The 20,132-nt window shown below is 38.4% G+C and overlaps 1 protein-coding gene across 1 annotated transcript in view; it reads right to left on the reverse strand.

Moving 5' to 3' along the window:
* Positions 1 to 14,071: 14,071 nt before the first annotated feature.
* Positions 14,072 to 20,132, reverse strand: part of NLK (nemo like kinase) — a 158,798-nt gene continuing 152,737 nt past the window's right edge. Inside the window, exons 9-11 of the mRNA XM_077852056.1 lie at positions 19,075 to 19,273; positions 18,074 to 18,167; positions 14,072 to 15,863 (exon numbers count right to left, since the gene is read on the reverse strand). Coding sequence (XP_077708182.1) covers positions 15,809 to 15,863; positions 18,074 to 18,167; positions 19,075 to 19,273 — 348 coding nt within the window. The 3' untranslated portion in view covers positions 14,072 to 15,808. The remainder of the gene's footprint in view (positions 15,864 to 18,073; positions 18,168 to 19,074; positions 19,274 to 20,132) is intronic.

A 20,132-nucleotide genomic window follows, 5' to 3' on the forward strand; every position in this document is an offset into this window, starting at 1 on the left:
CACCTCCTGACCCTGAGCTTGGGGTGTGTGAACAAATGAACAGCCTCCCCTGGTGAGGGCTGTGGGGATACCGAGACCTGGGAGGGCCGGTGCCTGGTGTCAGGTCCTGCCACAGGAGAAGGCTGAGGGTGTGCAGGGGTTTGGGCCCTGGAGAGGAGGTGGGACAGAAGGACAGAGCCCTGGGGAAGGAGGGCATGGGGCGGGAGGGGGTGGAGGAGGTGAAGGTGAGGGTGAAGGTTCTTCGTGGTGTGCAGGATGAAGGGCAGGGGTGACAGAAGCTGTCGGACCCCGAGTGCTGGTGGCCCAGGGCTGGCCGGGGCAGGTGGAGCACTCCCACACAGCTTGCCCGGAGGAGCCCAGCCCCAACAGTGGCTTTGGGGACCAGGCCGCCCCTCCTAAGCTGTACTCCATGCTGATTAACACTGCTTGCTGGCGGGGGTGGGGGTGGGGGGAGCAGCACGTGGGGCCCCTAAGCCGGGATTTGCCCAGGGAACGTGTAAGCATACAGCTGCTAATGTGACCATTCCTCAGAAAACCTCTCACCCAGCCAAGTTTGTTATCTGTAGATAAAGACTTTCAAAGCCAAGCACTTTCCCTACCAGGATTTTCTACCCGAAAAAAAATCTCTGGGCAGTTGCTGCCTTATGTTTGAAATTCCTTTAGTGGGGGAACTGCCAGCTCTTCACTTGAGGTCAGATAAGTGGTAGGAGGCAAATGGCCCTGGGGAGGAGGGAGGACAGGGCTGATCCACCAGCAGGTTCCCCCGCCCAAAGCAAAGGGTAAGTGAAAGATTGATTTTATAAAGGGGGGAGGAGGCTCTGAACAGTTTCCTTGTCTTTCTGAGATGAGGCAAATTATTATTTGCCTTTGCCTTTGGAAAATTATTTGCATTGTGATGAGACAAACACCATTAGCCCAGCAGTGGCCGCCCTGGTGATGGAAGTGGAATCCTTCCATTGGAATCACAGCTGAGGTGCTAGGAGGGACCTGCTGCTTTCCTGTTTGGAAATAAAAAAAATAACTGGAAACTTTTCATTATTCTGTTTTATCCCCGGGGCGGGGGGGGGGGAACCAGAAAAGGTTTTATATAAAATTTTTGGATTACAGTGTTTTTTCCAGAGAACGTTAAACTTTATTATAAAATCCAAATAATAAATTTTATAATAAATTTTATGTAAAAAAATTATTAGAACTAATCAATGAGTTCAGCCAGGTTGTGGGATAAGTATCAATACACAAAAATTAATTGTATTTTTATATATTAGTAATGAACAATCTGAAAATGAAATCAAGACAATTCCATAAAAAATAACTACTTGGAAATAAATTTAATAAAAGAAGTACAAGACTTGTAATAGAACATTACAAAACCTTGAAAGAACAGAAGAGCTAAATAAATGGTGACATCCCACGTTCATGGATTGAAAGGTTTAATATGGTTAACATGACAAATTCCCCAAACTGATCTACAAGAGTCAGTGTAATCCTTATCAAAATCTTAGCTGGCCTCTGCAGAAATTAACAAATTGTTTCTAAAATTCATACGGAGGGGCCCCTGGGTGGCTTAGTGTGGGCTAAGCATCTGCCTTTGGCTCAGGTCATGATCCCAGAGAGTCCCAGGATTGAGCCCAGCAGACACCCCCTTCTCCCTCTGCCCCTCACCCTGCTTGTGCCCTCTCTTACTCGTTCTCTCAAGTAAATAAAGATTTTTAAATCTTTTAAAATTTTTTAAAAATATGGAATATGTGAGTGGCTTGGCAGTCGAGCGTCTGCCTTCAGCTCGGCATGATCCTGGTGTCCTGGGATCCAGTCCCGCATGGGGTTCTCTGTGGAGAGCCTGCTTCTCCTTCTGCCTATGTGTCTGCCTCTCTCTCTCTCTCTCTCTCTCTCTCTCTGTCTCTCATGAATAAATAAAATCTTTTTTAAAAATAAAAAAAAATTAAATTCGTATGGAAATGCAGGGGACTCAGAAGAGCCAGTCTTGAAAAGGAACAAAGTTGGAGGACTCCACTCACTCTTCCTGATTTCAAAACTTACTGTAAAGCAACAATAATCAAGACACTGTAGAATGGAATTGAGAGTCCAGAAGTGAAGCCTTAAATTAAACAATTTCTTTTTTTTTTTTTTTTTTTTTATTTATGATAGTCATACAGAGAGAGAGAGAGAGGGGCAGAGACATAGGCAGAGGGAGAAGCAGGCTCCATGCACCGGGAGCCCGATATGGGATTCGATCCTGGGTCTCCAGGATCGCGCCCTGGGCCAAAGGCAGGCGCCAAACCGCTGCGCCACCCAGGGATCCCTGAAGCCTTAAATTTACAATTAAAATCATTTTAAGGATCTAAAATAAATTATTACTTAGAAAAGAGACAAATTATCTAATGAATAAACTATTTCTGGGACAGCACAGCTTTACATATGTAGTGTATATTGTGGTAAAATATGCACACAATTTACCATTTTAAACATTTTAACTATACAGTTCAGTGGCATTAAGTACATTCACATTGTTGTGCAGCCAGCACCATTACCCATGTCCAGAACTTTTTCATCATCTCAATCTGAGGTTCCATACCTATAAAACATTAACTGTCCATTCTCCACTGGTAACCATTATACTACCTTCTATGAATTGGACTACTCTAGGTACCTCATATAAATAGAATTATACAATATTTTTCTTTTGTGTCTGGTTTCTTTCATGTCACATGTGTTCAAGGCTCATTTGTGTATATGTATCAGCATTTCCTTTAAAGCCTGAATAATATTCCATGGTGTATATGCATATATAAAAATATATAAATACACATTTTGTTTATCCATGCATCCATGGATGGACATTTGGGCAGTTTCCACCTTATGGCTATTGTGAATTAGTGCTATGAACATTGGCATTCAAATATCTGTTTAAGTCCCTGCTTATAATTCTTTTAGGTATATACCCAGAAATGGGACTGCTGGATCAAAAAATAATTATAATTTTAGGAACTGCCATACTTTTCCATAGCGGCTGCGCCATTTTACACTCCCATCAGCCATGTACAAGGGTTCCAACTTCTCACATTCTCGCCAACATTTGTACAATATTTTTTGATAATTTTTAAATCTTTTGCCTATTTTTGTCAGAACTTGGTAGCTGCGGATTCCAGCTAATTCTAATTATGGAAAAAATGACTACCATACGAATTGATTGAAAAGTCCTTATTGGCAAACCAAGCAGTCAAAATTTAATTTCTGTTAGAAAAAGTCTGGCTTCATTTTATACATGTTTCCATAAAAAACCCTCGCACTTCTGAATTTTAAGACAGAGCTGTGGTATGAATTTGTTGCCTGAGTGAACGAAAATTCTGCTAGTCTCAATATTTCTTAGTAATGCTCTCTGCTTTACTTTCAAGAAGTTCTCTCTCAGGATTGATGTATTATTTGGCAGCAGGGAGATGAAAGAGGTGGGGGCTTTATAAACAAAAACTTTCATATTGTCCCTTTTACTTAGCGACCAAGCTTTTTACACACAGGGTCATTGTGCCACAGTAGTAATTATGGTCTAAGAAGTATGTTTCTTTTGTAAAGCAGGAGAATGGTAATTGTGAAGGGGGAGGTGGTGGTCACATGGGATAATGAGGATGGTAGGAACAATTTGAAGCTGACTCTCTTAAAAAAACAGATGTGCCTCTGCAACTCCAAGAGTCTCATTTACCTCCACAGGTGTGTGTATCCTAGTTTAGAGAATCCCGGTCTGATTTTATCCCCTTCCCAACTAGACATTATTATTATTGCTTTATGCAATCTGCATTTGCTTAGTTTTCCCTACATGTTCATCAATTCTTGCATTGGAGATCTGCTTTTTTTTTTTTCTTTTTATGATTTTATTTATTTATTCATGAGAGACACACACACACACACGCACAGGCAGAGACACAGGCAGAGGGAGAAGCAGGCTCCATGCAGGGAGCCCGACATGGGACTAGATCCCCGGTCTCCAGGATCACGCCCTGATAAGAAGGCAGATGCTCAAACATTGAGCCACCCAGGCGTTCCTTCTTCTTCTTGAAGTACATTCTTTGGTGATGATCTATTCATAGCAAACTGAATTTGTGTTTTGAAAATATCTTTAAGTCTTTGCACTAAATGACAGTTTATAATTTTAGGTTAACATTTCTTCTTAAAACTTTGAATTTCATTCTGTTGTCTTCTAGCTTCAGTTGTTGCTGTTGAGAAGTCGTTTTCAATGTTAATCCTTTTAGGCAATTTTTCTCTGTTATATATAGGACTGCTTTGTCATCCTGCCATTTCACTACACATTATATATCCTGCTTATGATTTGTGTTCTTCCTAAATCCAAAGATTCCCTATTATGACAAAATCTAGAAAATTTTCATCTATTTAATTTTTACTCTCTTCTGTTATCTTTGGAACTCCCATTTTTTTTTTGAACTCTCATTTTATATGGATTTGATCTTTTTCACTATATCCCTCAAGTCTTTTAATGTTTTTTATTATCTCCTGTGCATATTTGTGTGTTTCTGCTATATAATAGGTAATGTATTCTTCGTAATCTTTCACAAGTTTTAGTTTTTCCTTTGGCAGTATTCAATCGAACTGTTTAACTGATTCATTCTATATTTTTTCAATGATTTTTTTCATTTGCATAAATTTATTAATTTTCAAATTTGCCTGGTCATGGTTCAATGACTTTTCTTTCTAGCTTGGCCTTCTTTTTTTTTTTTTAAGAGGAGAGAGTGGGTTGGGAGTGGTAGAGGATATTAAGCAGGCTCCATACCCAGAGCAAAGCCTGATGTTGGGCTCAATCTAATAACCCTGAGATCCTTACCTGAGCTGAAATCAAGAGTCAGATACTTAACTGATTGACTCACCCAGGCGCCCCCCCCCCCCCAACCTGTAAAGTACAATATTATACCTTCATTTCTCTAAAAATTTTAAAGCATAATCATTTTGTATTTTGCATTCAGTACTTCCATATCTTTAGTACTTAGTATTTATTTATTTACTTATTATTTATTTATTAAGATCTTATTCATTCATTCATGAGAGACACAGAGAGAGAGAGAGGCAGAGACACAGGCAGAGGGAGAAGCAGGCTCCACGCAGGGAGCCGACGTGGGACTTGATCCCGGGTCTCCAGGATCAGGGCCCAGGCTGAAGGTGGCACTAAACTGCTGAGCCACCTGGGCTGCCCCAGTACTTAGTTTTTAATGGTCTCTCCTATATAGTCGCTTATTTCTTTATGTTTTGTAATTTGGGGTTGTGAGCTCATATTTTGGTGTGTTTTATCTATGTTTGCTTTTGCCAGGCACTCCAGGGCACTATTAGCTGGGAGCCACTTTAGTATTTTGATTTGCATTTCCCAGGCTTTGATTGTAGCATAAATCTGAACTCTAAATGATGAGTATGGGTAAACTAAGTATGGTTTAGTATTCTTGTGGAAGACTTCTTTCCCACCAACAGCTAAGGTTGTAACAGATACATTTCCTTGTGACAGGCTGGACTTTGTTTTTTTCCTTTAACTGAAGGAATAGCTCATTGAATATTTCAGCTATATGCGGGAATCTAAATTTTAATTCCATTTCTTGCTCAGGGTCATGTCTCCTGTCTCCCCCGTGTAGTATTACTAGTCAAGGTTCTAATATGTTCGAGTCTGTGTCTTCCACTGAAAGATGGGACTAATAATAGTACCCACATTATGGGGTTGTTGTACAATTAATATTTGTATGGTACTTCGAGCAGGGCCTGACATATTATAATCAGTTGATAAATATTAGCTTTAATATTAGCTGCTATATTTTTTACCAGTTGGCAAATGACCTTAGGGAAGCAATGGCTCTAGTGTTCTCTGGTTTTGGTCCTTAAAGATTTCCCTTCTTTCTAGAAGTTTGGCTACTTATTGTTATATTTCATCAAGGATTCTTAGGTGTTTGTTTCATAGTTTTTTAGAATATCAAATCATCTGTATTGCTGGAAATAAAAACATTTTTGCTGTACTTAAAAAGACATATGAACAAAACTAGTTGCAAAACTCAACTTCCCCTGATTCTTGAGTTAGCTGAGAGCATGGATATTAAATATGTGGTCATTCAATTGGCGTTTATTTGCCATATGTATGATGATGTATGTGAAGACATGTTGATTTTCAAGGCCCTTGTTGGTAAAGTAACTGAAGAACTCTTGAATGACATGAGTTTTGGCAAATAGGATAGATGAAAAAAAGTACAGAGATGAGTAGACAGAGACACATCTGAACATGTCAACTAAATGCCTCTAGATTTTCCCAGTGTGTTTAGGGAGATGGAAAATGGTTTGTTTACAAAAAATGTGGCTTGAATATGTCGTTTAAGAGAATCTGTAATAGGGACACCTGGGTGGCTCAGCAGTTGAGTGCCTGCCTTTGGCTCAGGGCATGATCCCGGAGTCCCAGGATTGAGTCCTGCATGGGGCTCCCTGCACGGAGCCTGCTTCTCTCTCTGTGTCTCTGCCTCTCTCTGTGTGTGTCTTTCATGAATGAATAAATAAAATCTTAAAAAAAAAGAATCTGTAATAAAATAAGAAATGATGTAAAAAACATGTACTACTACATACATGCACAATGGCTTACCTGGGAGAAAATTGGGTTAGTTCTACCTTGAATTATTTGTCCTCATGGAAAACAATGTTGTGACAAAGGATAAAAACATGGATACGGGATCATTAATTCAAGTTATTCATTGTTTACCTTCATAATAAAAAATGTGGCTCAAATTAGAAGCATTAGCTCTGTAGGTATTCATGTGGAACAATCTTTCACATATATCACATGGAAAAAGGGAGGTGGAAGACAGTGTGCAGATTATGCTATCATTCCTATAAAAATATATAAGCTTGATTATGCAGAGTGTCTCTGGAATGATCCACAGAAACTAGAAATGGTGGTTTGGCTTTAGGGAAAATGATTCCCTTTTCACTGTCCTTTTGTAGATTGTGCCATGTGAATGCAATACTAACACACACACACTCTAATATTTTTAAAAGGAACCTGCAATATTGTCTGTACAAGATTTTTCTTAAGGATAAGCATTCTGAAAGATTCTAAAGCTGTTCATTCTAAAAATTATGATATAGTTGCTACAATTAAGAACTGGATGAAGGTAAGTTGGCTGTGAGGATGATGAGCTCTGAAAATTAGTGTTATTATCAAAATAAAAATAAAAATAAACTCATCTGGGTAGCCCGGGTGGCTCAGCGGTTGAGCGCCGCCTTTGGCCCGGTGCGTGATCCTGGAGACCTGGGATCGAGTCCCACATCGGGCTCCCTGCATGGAGCCTGCTTCTCCCTCTGCCTGTGTCCACCTCTCTCTGTCTCTAGTGAATAAATAAATAAAATCTTAAAAAAAAAAAAAAACTCTTCTTTAGAGATCTTTTTTTTTTTTTTAATTTTATTTATTTATGATAGTCACATAGAGAGAGAGAGAGAGGCAGAGACACAGGCAGAGGGAGAAGCAGGCTCCATGCACCGGGAGCCCGACGTGGGATTCGATCCCGGGTCTCCAGGATCGCGCCCTGGGCCAAAGGCAGGCGCCAAACCGCTGCGCCACCCAGGGATCCCGAGATCTTTTTTTTTAATTGAGATTTTATTTATTTATTCATTCATGAGAAACACACAGCAAGAAAGAGGGAGAGGCAGAGACACAGGCAGAGGGAGAAGCAGGCTCCATGCAGGGAGCTCGATGTGGGACTCGATCCTGGGTCTCCAGGATCATGCCCTGGGCTGAAGGCGGCGCTAAACCGCTGAGCCACCCAGGCTGCCCCCTCTTTAGAGATCTTTGATGAATATTTCCCTGACACATGAGGAAACTGCCCACTGGATCAGAGACCTCTGAAGTCTGCTACCTAACATAGATGCTGACCTCCCAGCAAGAAGGTCTACTTGTTTAAAGTTCTACCAATAGCAATTTACTACTTCTTTCCAAGATTCTGGGCCTTGTTCATTTACTGATAAAGTCACCTAAAAATGTAGGGAAAGCAGGGATGCCTGGGTGGCTCAGTTGGTTAAGCATTTGCCTTTGGCTCAGGTCATGATCCCAGGGTCCTGGGACAGAGCCCTGCATCAGGCTCCCTGCTCAGTGGGGAGTCTACTTCTCCCTCTCCCTCTGCCTTTCCCCCTGGTTTGTGCTTTCTCTCATGCAAATAAATAAATAAATCTTAAAAAAAAAGTAGGGAAAACAATTATATACCAACAAGCTAGACAACCTAAAAAAAATGGATAAATTCCTAGAAACATACAATCTTCCAAGATTGAATCATGAATAAATTGAAAATGTGAATAGACTGATTAGTAGTAAGGAGGATGGAGCAGTAATGAAAAAATCTCTCAACAAACAGAAGTCCAGGACCAGGCAGCTTCACTAGAGATTTCTGCCACACACTCAAAGTTTTTTTTTTTTTTTTTTTTTTACTCAAAGATTTAATACTGACCTTGCTCAAACTCTTCAAAAAAGAACCAAAGATGAGGGAAAGCTCCTAACACATTTTTCAAGGCCAGCATTACCCTTATACTAAAACCAGGCAAGGACACCCGTAAAAAATTACAGATCAATATATTTGATGAACATGGATGCAAAAATCCTCAACACAATATTAGCAATCCAAGTCCAAAAATACTTTAAAACGATTATATACCATGATCAAGTGGGATTTATTTCAGGGATGCAAGGATGGTTCGACACCTACAAATCAATGTGATAACTTCACATGAACAAAATAAAAGAAAAATCATATGATCATTTCAATAGATGTGGAAAAAGCATTTTATAAAATTCAACATCCATTTATAAAGACTCTCAATGAAGTGGGAATAGAAGGAACATATCTCATAAGGGTCATATATGAGAATCCTATATTAAAATCAGACTCAATGAAAAAAAAATCATATTCAATGGTGAAAAGCTGAAAACTTTTCCTCTAAGATCAGGAATAAGACAAGGATGCCACTTTTATTCAACATAGTATTGGAAGTCCTAGCCATGGAAATTAGGTAAGAAAAAGAAATAAAAGTTATCCAAATTGGAAAGGAAAGAAGTGTAACTGCCAGTATCTGCACACATGACTGACTTTCTCTATATCTATATATCCCTATCTGTCTATATATCTATATCTATAAATAAAAACTACCAAAATACAATTAGAACTATTAATTCAGTACAGTTGGAGGTTATAAAATCAATATACAGGTATCTGTGGCATTTTTATACACCAGTAACATGACAACTGAGAAATTAAGAAAACAATACTGGGATGCCTGGCTGGCTCAGTCAGTAGAGCATGTGACTCATGATCTTGGGGTTGTAAATTTGAGCCCTGCATTGGGTGTAGAGATTACTTAAAAAAAAAATTTAAAGTCCGAACCATTTACAATTGCACCAAAAAGAATAAATTACCTAGAAATAAATTAAACCAAGGAAGTAGAAGACTTGTATACTGAAAACTATAAGATGCTGGGATGCCTGGGTAGCTCAGTGGTTGAGCATCTGCCTCGGCTCAAGGCGTGATCCCGGTCCAGGGTTTAAGTTCCACATCAGACTCCCTGTGAGGAGTCTGCTTCTCCCTCTGTCTGTGTTTCTCTCTCTCTGTCTCTTATGAATAATAAATAAAATCTTTAAAAAAACAACAAAACTATAAGATGCTGATGAAAGAAAGAAACTAAGAGTATACAGATGGAAAGATATTTTGTGTTTGTAGACTGGAAGACTTAATATTGTTAAAATGTCCATAATACCCAAAGCAATCTACAGATTCAATGCAATACCTATCAAAATTCCAATGGCATACTTCACTTTTATTCAAGAAATAAAAGTTATCCAAAATAATTCTAAAACGTGTATGGAACCACAAAAGATCCTGAATAGCCAAAACAATCTTGAGAAGGAACAATAAAACTGTACGTATCAGGCTCCCTGATTTAAAACTATACTACAGGGAGACCTGGGTGGCTCAGCGGTTGAGCGTCTGCCTTTGACTCAGGGCATGATCCTGGGGTCTGGGATCAAGTCCCACATTGGGCTCCTGTAGAGAGCCTGCTCCTCCCTCTGCCTCTGCCTCTGTCTCTGCCTCTCTCTCTCTCTCTCTCTCTCTCTGTCTCTCATAAATAAATAAAATCTTAAAAAAAAACTATACTACAAAGCTATAGTAATCAAAACAGTATGGTACTGGTGCAGAAACAGACACACAGATCAATGAAACATAATTGAGAGCCCAGAATAAACCCACACATACATGGACAATTAATCTGTGACAAAGGAGCCAAGAAATACAATGGAGAAAGGATAGTTTCTTCAAGAAATGGTGCTGGGGAAACTGGACAGCCATGTGCAAAAGAATGAAACTAGACCACTATCTTACACTATACACAAAAATGAACTAAAAATGGATTACAGACTTGAATATAAGACATGAAACCATAAAATTCCAAGAAAACACAGATAGTAAACTCCCTGACATTGGTTTTAGCAGCATTTTTGTGGATCAGATTCCAAAGACAAGGGAAACTAAAGCAAAAATAAACTAAAAAGCTTCTGCACAGCAACAGAAACCATTATCAAAACAAAATGGCAACCTACTAAATAGAAGGTATTTGCAAACCATTTATGTGATAAGGGGTTATTAGCGGAAATATACAAGGAACTCATACAACTCAACAGAAAAACAACACAATTAAAAAACTGGCACAGGATCTGATTAAACATTTCTTTGGAGAACACATACAGGTGGCCAACAGGCACCTGAAAAGATGTTCAACATCACTAGTTGTTAGGGAAATGCAAATCAACATCGCAATGTGATATCACCTCAAATCTATCAGAATGGCTACTGTTCTCAAAACAACAAAAATAAGTGTTGTAATGGATGTGGAGAAAAGGAAACCCTTGTATGTTTGGGATTGCAAATTGGTGCAACTACTATGAAAACACTATGGAGAGTTCTCAAAAAATTAAGAACTACCATATGACCTAGCTATTCCAGTTCTAGGTATTTATCTGACAAATATGAAAACATGAATTTGAAAAGATATAGGTATTCCTATGTCCATTGCAGCATTGTTTACAAAATGCCAAGATATAAAAACAACCTATGTGTCCATCAATAGATGGGTAAAGAGGATGTGATATATTTATACAATGGAATATTACTCAGCCAATTAAAAAAGCGAAATCTTGCAATGGATGGACCTTGCATGTATTTATTACGCTAAGCAAAAGAAGTCAGATGAAGACGAATGCCATATAATTTCACTCATGTGGGATCTAAAAACCACCAAACCAAACCAAACTCATAGATACAGAGAACAGACTAATGGTTAGAGAAGGTTGGGCGGGGGGTGGACAAAATGGGTGAAGAGGAGCAACCGTTTGGTAATTGATGGTAAACTTAACTTTTGCTGATGATCACTTCGTAGTGTATACAGATGTCAAAGTATAGAGCTGTACACCTGACACGTATGTAAGAAAAAGTGTAGGAAAAATGTCACCACTTATGGGTTTGATTCTTAAACTACTTTAATCTTGAGAGAAGAAACAGGATGTTAAGTTCAGCAAGTATTATCAGTTTCTTCAATTCAGCCCTGATTTCCAAAATGGAAAGTTAGAGTCACTAGCCTCTAACTCATTAACTAAGAAACTTATTTTTATTTTATGGCATACCATTTAGAACATTAAAAGAATATTAAAGAATGGAATGCAAAATGTGCATGAATTCTGGAGGAAAGATGGGAGTGAGGAAGACTCTGACTTCTGGCTTAAATAATGGGGTGGATGGTGAAGTCCAGGCCCAGGATTGAGGGGAAGGAAGCAGATGGAACACTGTAACTTGAGCCATTGTCTTCTACCTCCTCTTCCAGAAAAAAGTTAAATCAAGAGTACCATCCTGGCACAGGTCCTAACTTAATGTGAAGAGGGTGCTATAGCCTGGGCCAGCTCACAACTCTGTCCTCTTGCCCCCAAACATACAAATTCCTTTTTCTTCCACAATTCCTCATGAATTGCTAAGGATGGCCCTAGTCTAGGATGGGGGAAAAGAGAACCAGTATGGAAAAGTGAGAATAATAATAAAGTTGTGTGAGAAACATTAATTTAATTTTTTTTTATTAAAAAGATCTTATTTATTCATGAGAGACACACAGGGAGAGGCAGAGACATAGGCAGAGGGAGAAGCAGCCTCCTTGCAGGGAGCCCAATTTGGGAATCGATTCCCGGACTGGGATCAAGCCCTGATTGGAAGGCAGATGCTCAACCGCTGAGCCACCCAGGCGTCCCTTAATTTCATTTTTGACATGTCTGAAATGCCTAGAAGATAACCAAGTGGAAATTTCTAATAGGGACCTAGCAGAAAAATCTGGGTATATAGGTAAGAGATTTGGGTTCATTCTCTTACACTCATTGAGGCCATGAGGGCAGATGAGGTCACAAGATGAGAGTAGTCAACAGTGGATTGTAATCTTAGCTGCACATTGGAATCAACTGGAGAATTAAAAAAAAAAAATCTCACAAAAAAACAAAACATAAAACTGATGCCTGACTTGCCTCTAGAGAGAATCTGATTTAATTGGTCTGGGGGTAGCCTAGGCACTAGAATTTCTGATAGTTCTCCAGGTGACTCTACCAAGTAGCCACATCAAAAACCTGTGGCTTTAGAAGCCAGGATTTATCCCTAGCCGAGGGAGCACAACATTATGAGGATTGAGCAGAAAAAGGAGCCTATATAGGCCCCCAAGAAGGGAGAAAAACAGAGTGGTATTACGGAAGACAAGGAAAGAGTCTTTAAGGAAGGAGAGGTGGAGAGAAGACTCAAAGTGCTCATTTACTACCCATGGTGTTTAGACACTACTTAGAGCACAGTAGGAATAGCTCCCCCAAAAGGGGCCTTTATTTCAAAATTCATGCAAATGTTGTATTCTATTATTTAATATATTTTTAATATAAAAGTAGTATTTTAAATGATTTAGCATATAAGAAAAACAAAATTCCAAACTTTATGAACTATCACAAGAAATTACCTCCATCTTCTGGGTTCTTATACCTAAACTGCAAACAAATTGGAGCTGATTAGAGCCCTAACTTATCTGTCCATACTGATTCCACTGACTGTAGAAATTCCACATTTTTGCAATTACCAACAATTTTAAATTAAAAAAAAACAAAAAACAAAAAACGAGACACACATCCTTGGTTAGCTGAACAGGTTCCAGTGGGAACAGGTCAATATATTTTCTCTAATATTTGTGAAGAATTTGTTTCAAACTGTTATATGTGCAATTCATATTGTTCTCTTGTAAGTAATGACAACTAGTTTCCTTATTCAAGCTTATTGATAGTAAGTAATTCTTGTATTCAGTTAGGTATTCAAAAGTTTATTGGATGTACAAACTAATATGTGTAAGTGTATTAATTTATACGAGTTAGAACAGTCAGTTCCCTCCATGTCAGGAAAAAAAATCCATTTTGCTAAATCAAGAAAAGACAGGGGAAATACATGCCATCTACAAACTCAAGAGTCATGTTGCCTTATCTACCACAGGGAAGTATTCCAAAGTTAGGTAGTCTGGGGTCAGGTCATAATTATACTACCACCCAGTTGGGACTTTGTCCTTCACTGGAATTACCTTTGGGCTGCCGGGGGAAGGAGGCAGAAAAGAAGGGAAGGGTAAGGTCAAGTCCTCAGCAGTCTGCTTCATCCAGTTTATGTATTTAATGTTTTGGACTCCAATGTATTGAAATTTGGTTTCACATGAAAATAGAGTTCTTTGCTCAAAAAGAAAAAAAAGGCTTTTAAACCACTGGATTAGACTCTAAGGTCTGAAAAGACTTTCAAATTATATATATTTGACTCATAATGTCTTTAAATATTAAGTTTTTGATATATTTTTGGCAATGTAAAGATCCTGGTAAGATTTTTAAAAACCACAACTAATTTCCTCAAAGATCAAAATAGAAATATGAATAGGAAATGTCTTAAAACTGCAAAATCAGGAATAAAAGCTATACTAAAGAGAAAACAAAGGAAAAGAATTGAAAGAAAACAGATGACACATCTTTTTCGAATGTCACATTTAATGTTTTCACCACTGTACTTCAAATCTACATTGTACAAAGTGACCAGTAAGTGTGCCACGGTAATTGACCAACCTCTGAGATTGTACCTTTCACACCAGTGTCTTCTTGGGCTCTTTTGATACTAAACACGTTTCTCATTCAAGTGAATTGAAATGCTTCAGTTGGGTTGATTCTCAGGAGCCTCATAAAAAAAAAACAAAGATATTGCACCATCTTTGTTTAGTAATTCAATGTTTGTTTCTTTCACAGCAAATAATTACTTCATTGAAGTTAAAACTTCCAAACATAACTTATTAATAGTCTTCAAATTCAGCTCAGATCACTCAAGATGAAAATACTCTGCTAAATACAGATAACTTACAATAACTTTAACAGTTAATTGTCCATAACACACAACAAGGTTTTTTCCTAGACCAATTTTAAGACGATCCATTAGTATTCCTTGTACAGGTGAAAAACAATCTTCAATTTTCTTGTCTTTTTATTTTTAATATAAAAGTTGGAAGGGACATTCAAGTTTCAAGTCTCCACATTGAACTTAAAAAAAAAAAATAGTCATCATCAGCATGTGGAGGTAAACAAGCCAAGTTGTATAACTCCAGGAGGTAGAGGCCTTCAATTTTGTATTCATATATACATATGCACAGAAGAATTCAGTGTTCCAACAGAAAAAAGAATTTGTCAAAAAGTAATAAGTTATTTACTACTGTGACATTTCAAGACTCCCACAGCTTTGCCTAAGGACACAAACACATTTGACATAATTCCCTATGTGCCTTTTTTGTGGCTTTAAAATTTTTAAAAATTTGTTTTTGTCTTTATTTATTTATTTTTTTTACTGTCCAGTGCAGGAAAAGTCTCACAAAATTTCACAGACCTAAAATGTGCAAGCTAGTTCTCTCTCTATACAGCAATGTTGGGATTCTTTTGAAATTAGCCCAGAAATGAATTATTTACACACATGAAAGATGCATGCTTCGGGGTTTCTTTATGTAAGAAAGAGCAGAAAAACTTCTAATAAAAATAGATTAAATATATATATATATATTTATACTGGGTAAGGAAAACAGAAGTTTCGTCTCTCCTAGTCACAAACTCATTCTCTCTACCCACAACATTGGATTTTAGACAGCACACATCACCGTCACGGCTCTAATGAGAAGCTAATTATAGGGCTTGATCATTAGGTGGCATGCCCCACCCCCCACCCCCCCAGGTGCAGCCACGATCAGCTCATGTGGCTCCATGATTGGTCGCAGGCAAGGTTTCTAGATTCTTTCATTTTAGAAAACCCCAAATTTTCAGGAATGGCTCAAATATCAAAATGTATGACTGTCCTTTATGTGTGTGTATATGTGTGTGAACAATCTCACTTCATTTTAAAAAAAGAAAAACAAAACAAAAACACAAAACCCCAAAATCCCAAATTTGGTTCAATTCTCTTTTGTTCTGAGGTGAGCCATAACAGCTGCACTAAATTCATAAAACATGTGCAACTCTGGGTAAAATATTTTTCTTCTAAAAGCACAACCACTTTACAAGATTAAAAGTCTAGTAACATTTCTAAATATTATTCATATCATACAAGTAGTGGTTGTTAATTTAAAACTTCATTAGTAAAATTACAGTACAAGCATGATTAACCTCCAGAATTGCAAATCCCAGACTCCAGTGGAAAGCTACATTACATCTTCAGTAGTACATTATCTTCCACCGTCACTCCCACACCAGAGGAGATGGGGGCATCTCAGACGGCTGGGCAACAGTGGAACTGGAAGAAAATGGAAATATGGTGAAACCAGCTATTGACACCACAAAAGGCAAAAGGGAGAGTCAATGCTGTGTATTTTCCTCTCTTCCTTTAAAAAAATTATAAAGTCCATTTCTGGATTTTATTTAACTTCTCTAAAGCTGTATTTGTTCCAAATTGTTCATTCAAGAATCTGTATCTATAAGCAAGGCAACAGTGATGGGCTTGAGGACGATGTGTCATTTACTTGTGGGACATCAAGGAAATGCCCTCCCTCATCTTTCCTCTTTTGGAAAGGGATAATGCCTGCCATCCACCTCATAGGACATTGTGATGAATACATGAGATAATGTAGGCAAAGTGCCTTCCACTGTGCCTACTTTGTAATATAAAGGAAGTAATAATGTCTACAATCAACCAGAAAATAATCTTACAGGATGCAGAATTATCCATTTAAAAGTAGCCTCTCAAAACACAATGACTTTAAGTGGAAACCTATGTGAATGAGCCTTATAAGCACTCTTTTATCAAGTATGAACTCAGTAGTAATGAATAATCATTTAGCATTTGTTATCCATAGATCAATTTTCTCAGTTATTTCACGTATCTAATTTTGTTAACTAGATTATAAACTTGAGGATGTGTGTGTAACCACTTTGCTTCCTTGGGGCCTGGGATAATGAATAACTTACACCTGAAAGGTATTAAAACACATGATTTCCCGGGTCACTGACTCTTAGGGGAAAATAATAAAGTAATTTTAAACCACAGAGGAATAAACATACAACCTAATTCCTTCTTTCCACAGAAAAATACAAGGAAGAAATGAAAGTCACCCTGATTTAAAAAGTTCTAAACAAAAATTCGTGAAAAATGGATTCAATAAATTTAATCAATTTCAACACCATGTTAAGGCCAATTAAAAGGGAAGCAAGGGGAAGAGAGAAAAGGGAGAGGCAGAAAGGCAGGTGGGGAAGAAAGGAGGAAGAGTGTGGCCTTTCAGATATCTAAATCCACCCTTCTCTGTCCTGCTTTGTTATACTGGAGCCAGACACTTACTCACAGTTATCCTTTGCTACTTGGCTTGTGGTGGAAGGATACTGCAAGGCCAAGGCTTCCTAAGCAGCTTTCCTTCCTGGTTCTGGTGTCGGATTTTTTAATGTGGAAGGCCCAGTTTTGTTCTACCCAAATTTTCTGGCAAGTTTCTCTGGGACCCAGCAGGCTTCTCTGATAGACCAATTCCACCCACACCTTTTGAAAAGCATCTTCAGCACCCTCAAACTGTGTGTGTTCTTGTGGCAGCCATATCTTCTACTAAGTGGTCCAAATTTTATTAGGCTTGAGTGGAGGGGTCTCCTCCAAATTTTTAATTTCCTCCTTGTTCACTCTTCCTCAGTCTAAAGGGAGTACCTGCCTTCTGCCTTTGTTACTTTGGGACCCTCCAGAATCTTCTTATATACCTTTTAGAAGTTAACCATCTTTTCTAGTTAATGCTTCTATTAAATTTTCCCTCTTCAGGGCAGCCCCGGTGGCTCAGTGGTTTAGTGCCGCCTTTAGCCCAGGGCGTGATCCTGGAGACCCAGGATCGAGTCCTACATCAGGCTCCCTGCATGGAGCCTGCTTCTCCTTCTGCCTGTGTCTCTGCCTCTCGCTCTCTATGTGTCTCATGCATAAATAAATAAAATCTTAAAAAAAAACTTTTCCCTCTTCACATTCATGGGTGTGGTTTCTTTCTCCTTACTGGGCTTTAATTGATGCAAGGAATTAGGGAAAAAGACATTGAGAAGGAAAGGACAGAGAGAGACACAAGCAAATGAGGCTTGCTGGGTTCCAAAGCAGCTATGAAAACTCTAGATAGGACACACCAGCACTATACCTATAAAATAATCTTGCTTGTAGTTATTATTAAGGTGGTGGGGATGGTAGTAGGAACCAAGAGGACCATGTTTAACTTGAGGGCAGTGGCTGCCATGCTGCCGTACGGTGATCATCTGTGAACACAACTGCCAAAGCACCACCCCAAATCAACCACTAAATTGGCATCAGTGTAAAAATGAATGCGTACATTTTTAATTTGCTTTTGACTAAAACCAAAACTTGTAAAAGAAGTTTTATCTATATTTATCTTTTTATCTGTATTATCTAATCTAAATAAAAACAAATATGCTGAACAACCAAATCACAATGGCACCCTTTCAATAACAAAGTAAGAATTATATACATATAGTTACCTAATAAAGCTCTTAAAAGCAGCAGACTGCGGGTTGATGCAGAGAGGCACTCTGTTTCCTTTCTGCTGTTCCAAAATGAATTGGTGAATAATCTCTGTGGAGAAAACAAACATCATATAATTCTTGACAATCTGCAGGCATGGGAGCAGTGGATTCTTGGCTAACTGGCCAGCATTCTGAACAGCATTTCCCACTGGTTTAGTTAAGATCAAACGTACAGATCATGTATCAGGCAGGATCCAGTGGAACTTTCCTGAAATCAAAATGACAGTGCCTGCTAAACAGAGGCAACCTCCCCATTTCACCCCATCGACCAAGTGGTGTTATATGGGTTTGAAACCCCATCTGTGGGAGGAGTAAAATGGTCTATAAACTTGAATGATTCCACAGGGTTGGCATTATGAATGAATCTTCTAAATTGTTGGTAATTATTACCCTTTCGAAAATCACTTAAAAAAACCACAGCTCGTGTATAGGTACACAATTCTAGGCTGTTTATCTTGGGGACTACTCTCTTCTAAAATGTCTAAAATCATTCAGAATTTTGGATGTCCTTAACCTACCCCAATAGGAGATCATGTCAGGAAATTTTATGAGTAGACTATCAGAAATTCCCCTCTCTTGTGATCATTCAAAGAATGATTCCCTCACTGGATGTTTATTCTTTTTAAAATTTGCATGTTATATAAGACAGTCCAATATGTTTCAGTGAAATCACACTGAGTGAATACATATTATCTACTTTGAGTCACACTTACTAAGTAAGTCAGTTTGGAAAGCTCCTCTGCCTGACCTACCACTGAATGTAATATGAAATCAGTGTTTTTATAACACACATAGCTTTCTTGGCATATATGCCCTGGACAAACAGCTATACACAAGGTTGTAAAATAAACGTATGGAGGAACTTTGGTCACCATCCAGACTCAGCTTTTCATGGCCACATAATGGAAAATGTTATTATTCATTCTGCCTGGCCAAGGGCCAAAAAAGATACTCACCTTTAACCTGTCGAACAGAACTGAGGTTCTTCTCAAAAGTGTCATCAAATTTGGGATTGGTGATGGGCTCAAAGTCACTGGTATAAACTCTTCCAGTAGAGGTGGAAAAGCAACATTTACACATACACGTGTGATATCGTAGTCGCCCTTCATCTAGGTAGGGGTGGGCTAAGGCATCCTTAGCGGATATTCTTTTGGACTGAAATCAAATTTGGAGACCAGGACATCAACACTACAGATAAACACGACTGTCCACACAGGATCTTTCATAAGACACAGTAACTGCTCTTCATAGCTTATCCTTAATTTATAATACATCTTGTATAAAGAGGAATGAGCGAATGTATAGGCAGGTGACATAGCAGCAGGGAGTATATAACTCAGGACAACCAACCACCATATACCACCAGAAAGCACTCTGCTAAGATCCTAGAGTTCCTACCTTGAAATAGTTAGATGCATGGTCAAAAGTGGCAAATACCATGACATTTAAATATGCAATGCTTCGAAGGGGATAAGTTTACATTTTAAATAACAGTTATATTTTCTAAATATGTTTCAGCATTTGGTAGAGATGTGATCACAGTGGCAATTTTACAAAGCTGCCTGAAACTTTTATTCTCTTAGAATGCCAAATGAACTTAGGGCAAAAGCCTATGGGGAAAGTGCTAGGGTTGGGCAGCAGACAAGGTCTGAATGCCATGTTGTGGTGGCTAGCACCATCTGAATACCAGTGGCCTGTGGTTTTCTAGCACTTTAGATCAGAATACTTAATGAAGTTTCAGATTTACATAAATCATAAACTCATTTCTCCATTAAGAAAAATTCCTCTTTTTTAGCTCTGTGGACATGTAGGTACATTTTAAAGTATTTAAGGATGGACTTAGTACAGAGTCAGAGAAAAATGAACACTCTACCTCATTTTGAGTATAATCAAGCACTTCACATAACACAAAAACCAAGAAAACCATTTGGTACTCAAATCAAAACTAACTGGGTCATCCTGACTGGTTCTGGCACCCCAAATAACAAAATGTTAAATATTTTCCGTGAACCTG

Source organism: Canis aureus, chromosome 16 (genome assembly GCF_053574225.1).
Source record: "Canis aureus isolate CA01 chromosome 16, VMU_Caureus_v.1.0, whole genome shotgun sequence".
Lineage (NCBI taxonomy): Eukaryota > Metazoa > Chordata > Mammalia > Carnivora > Canidae > Canis > Canis aureus.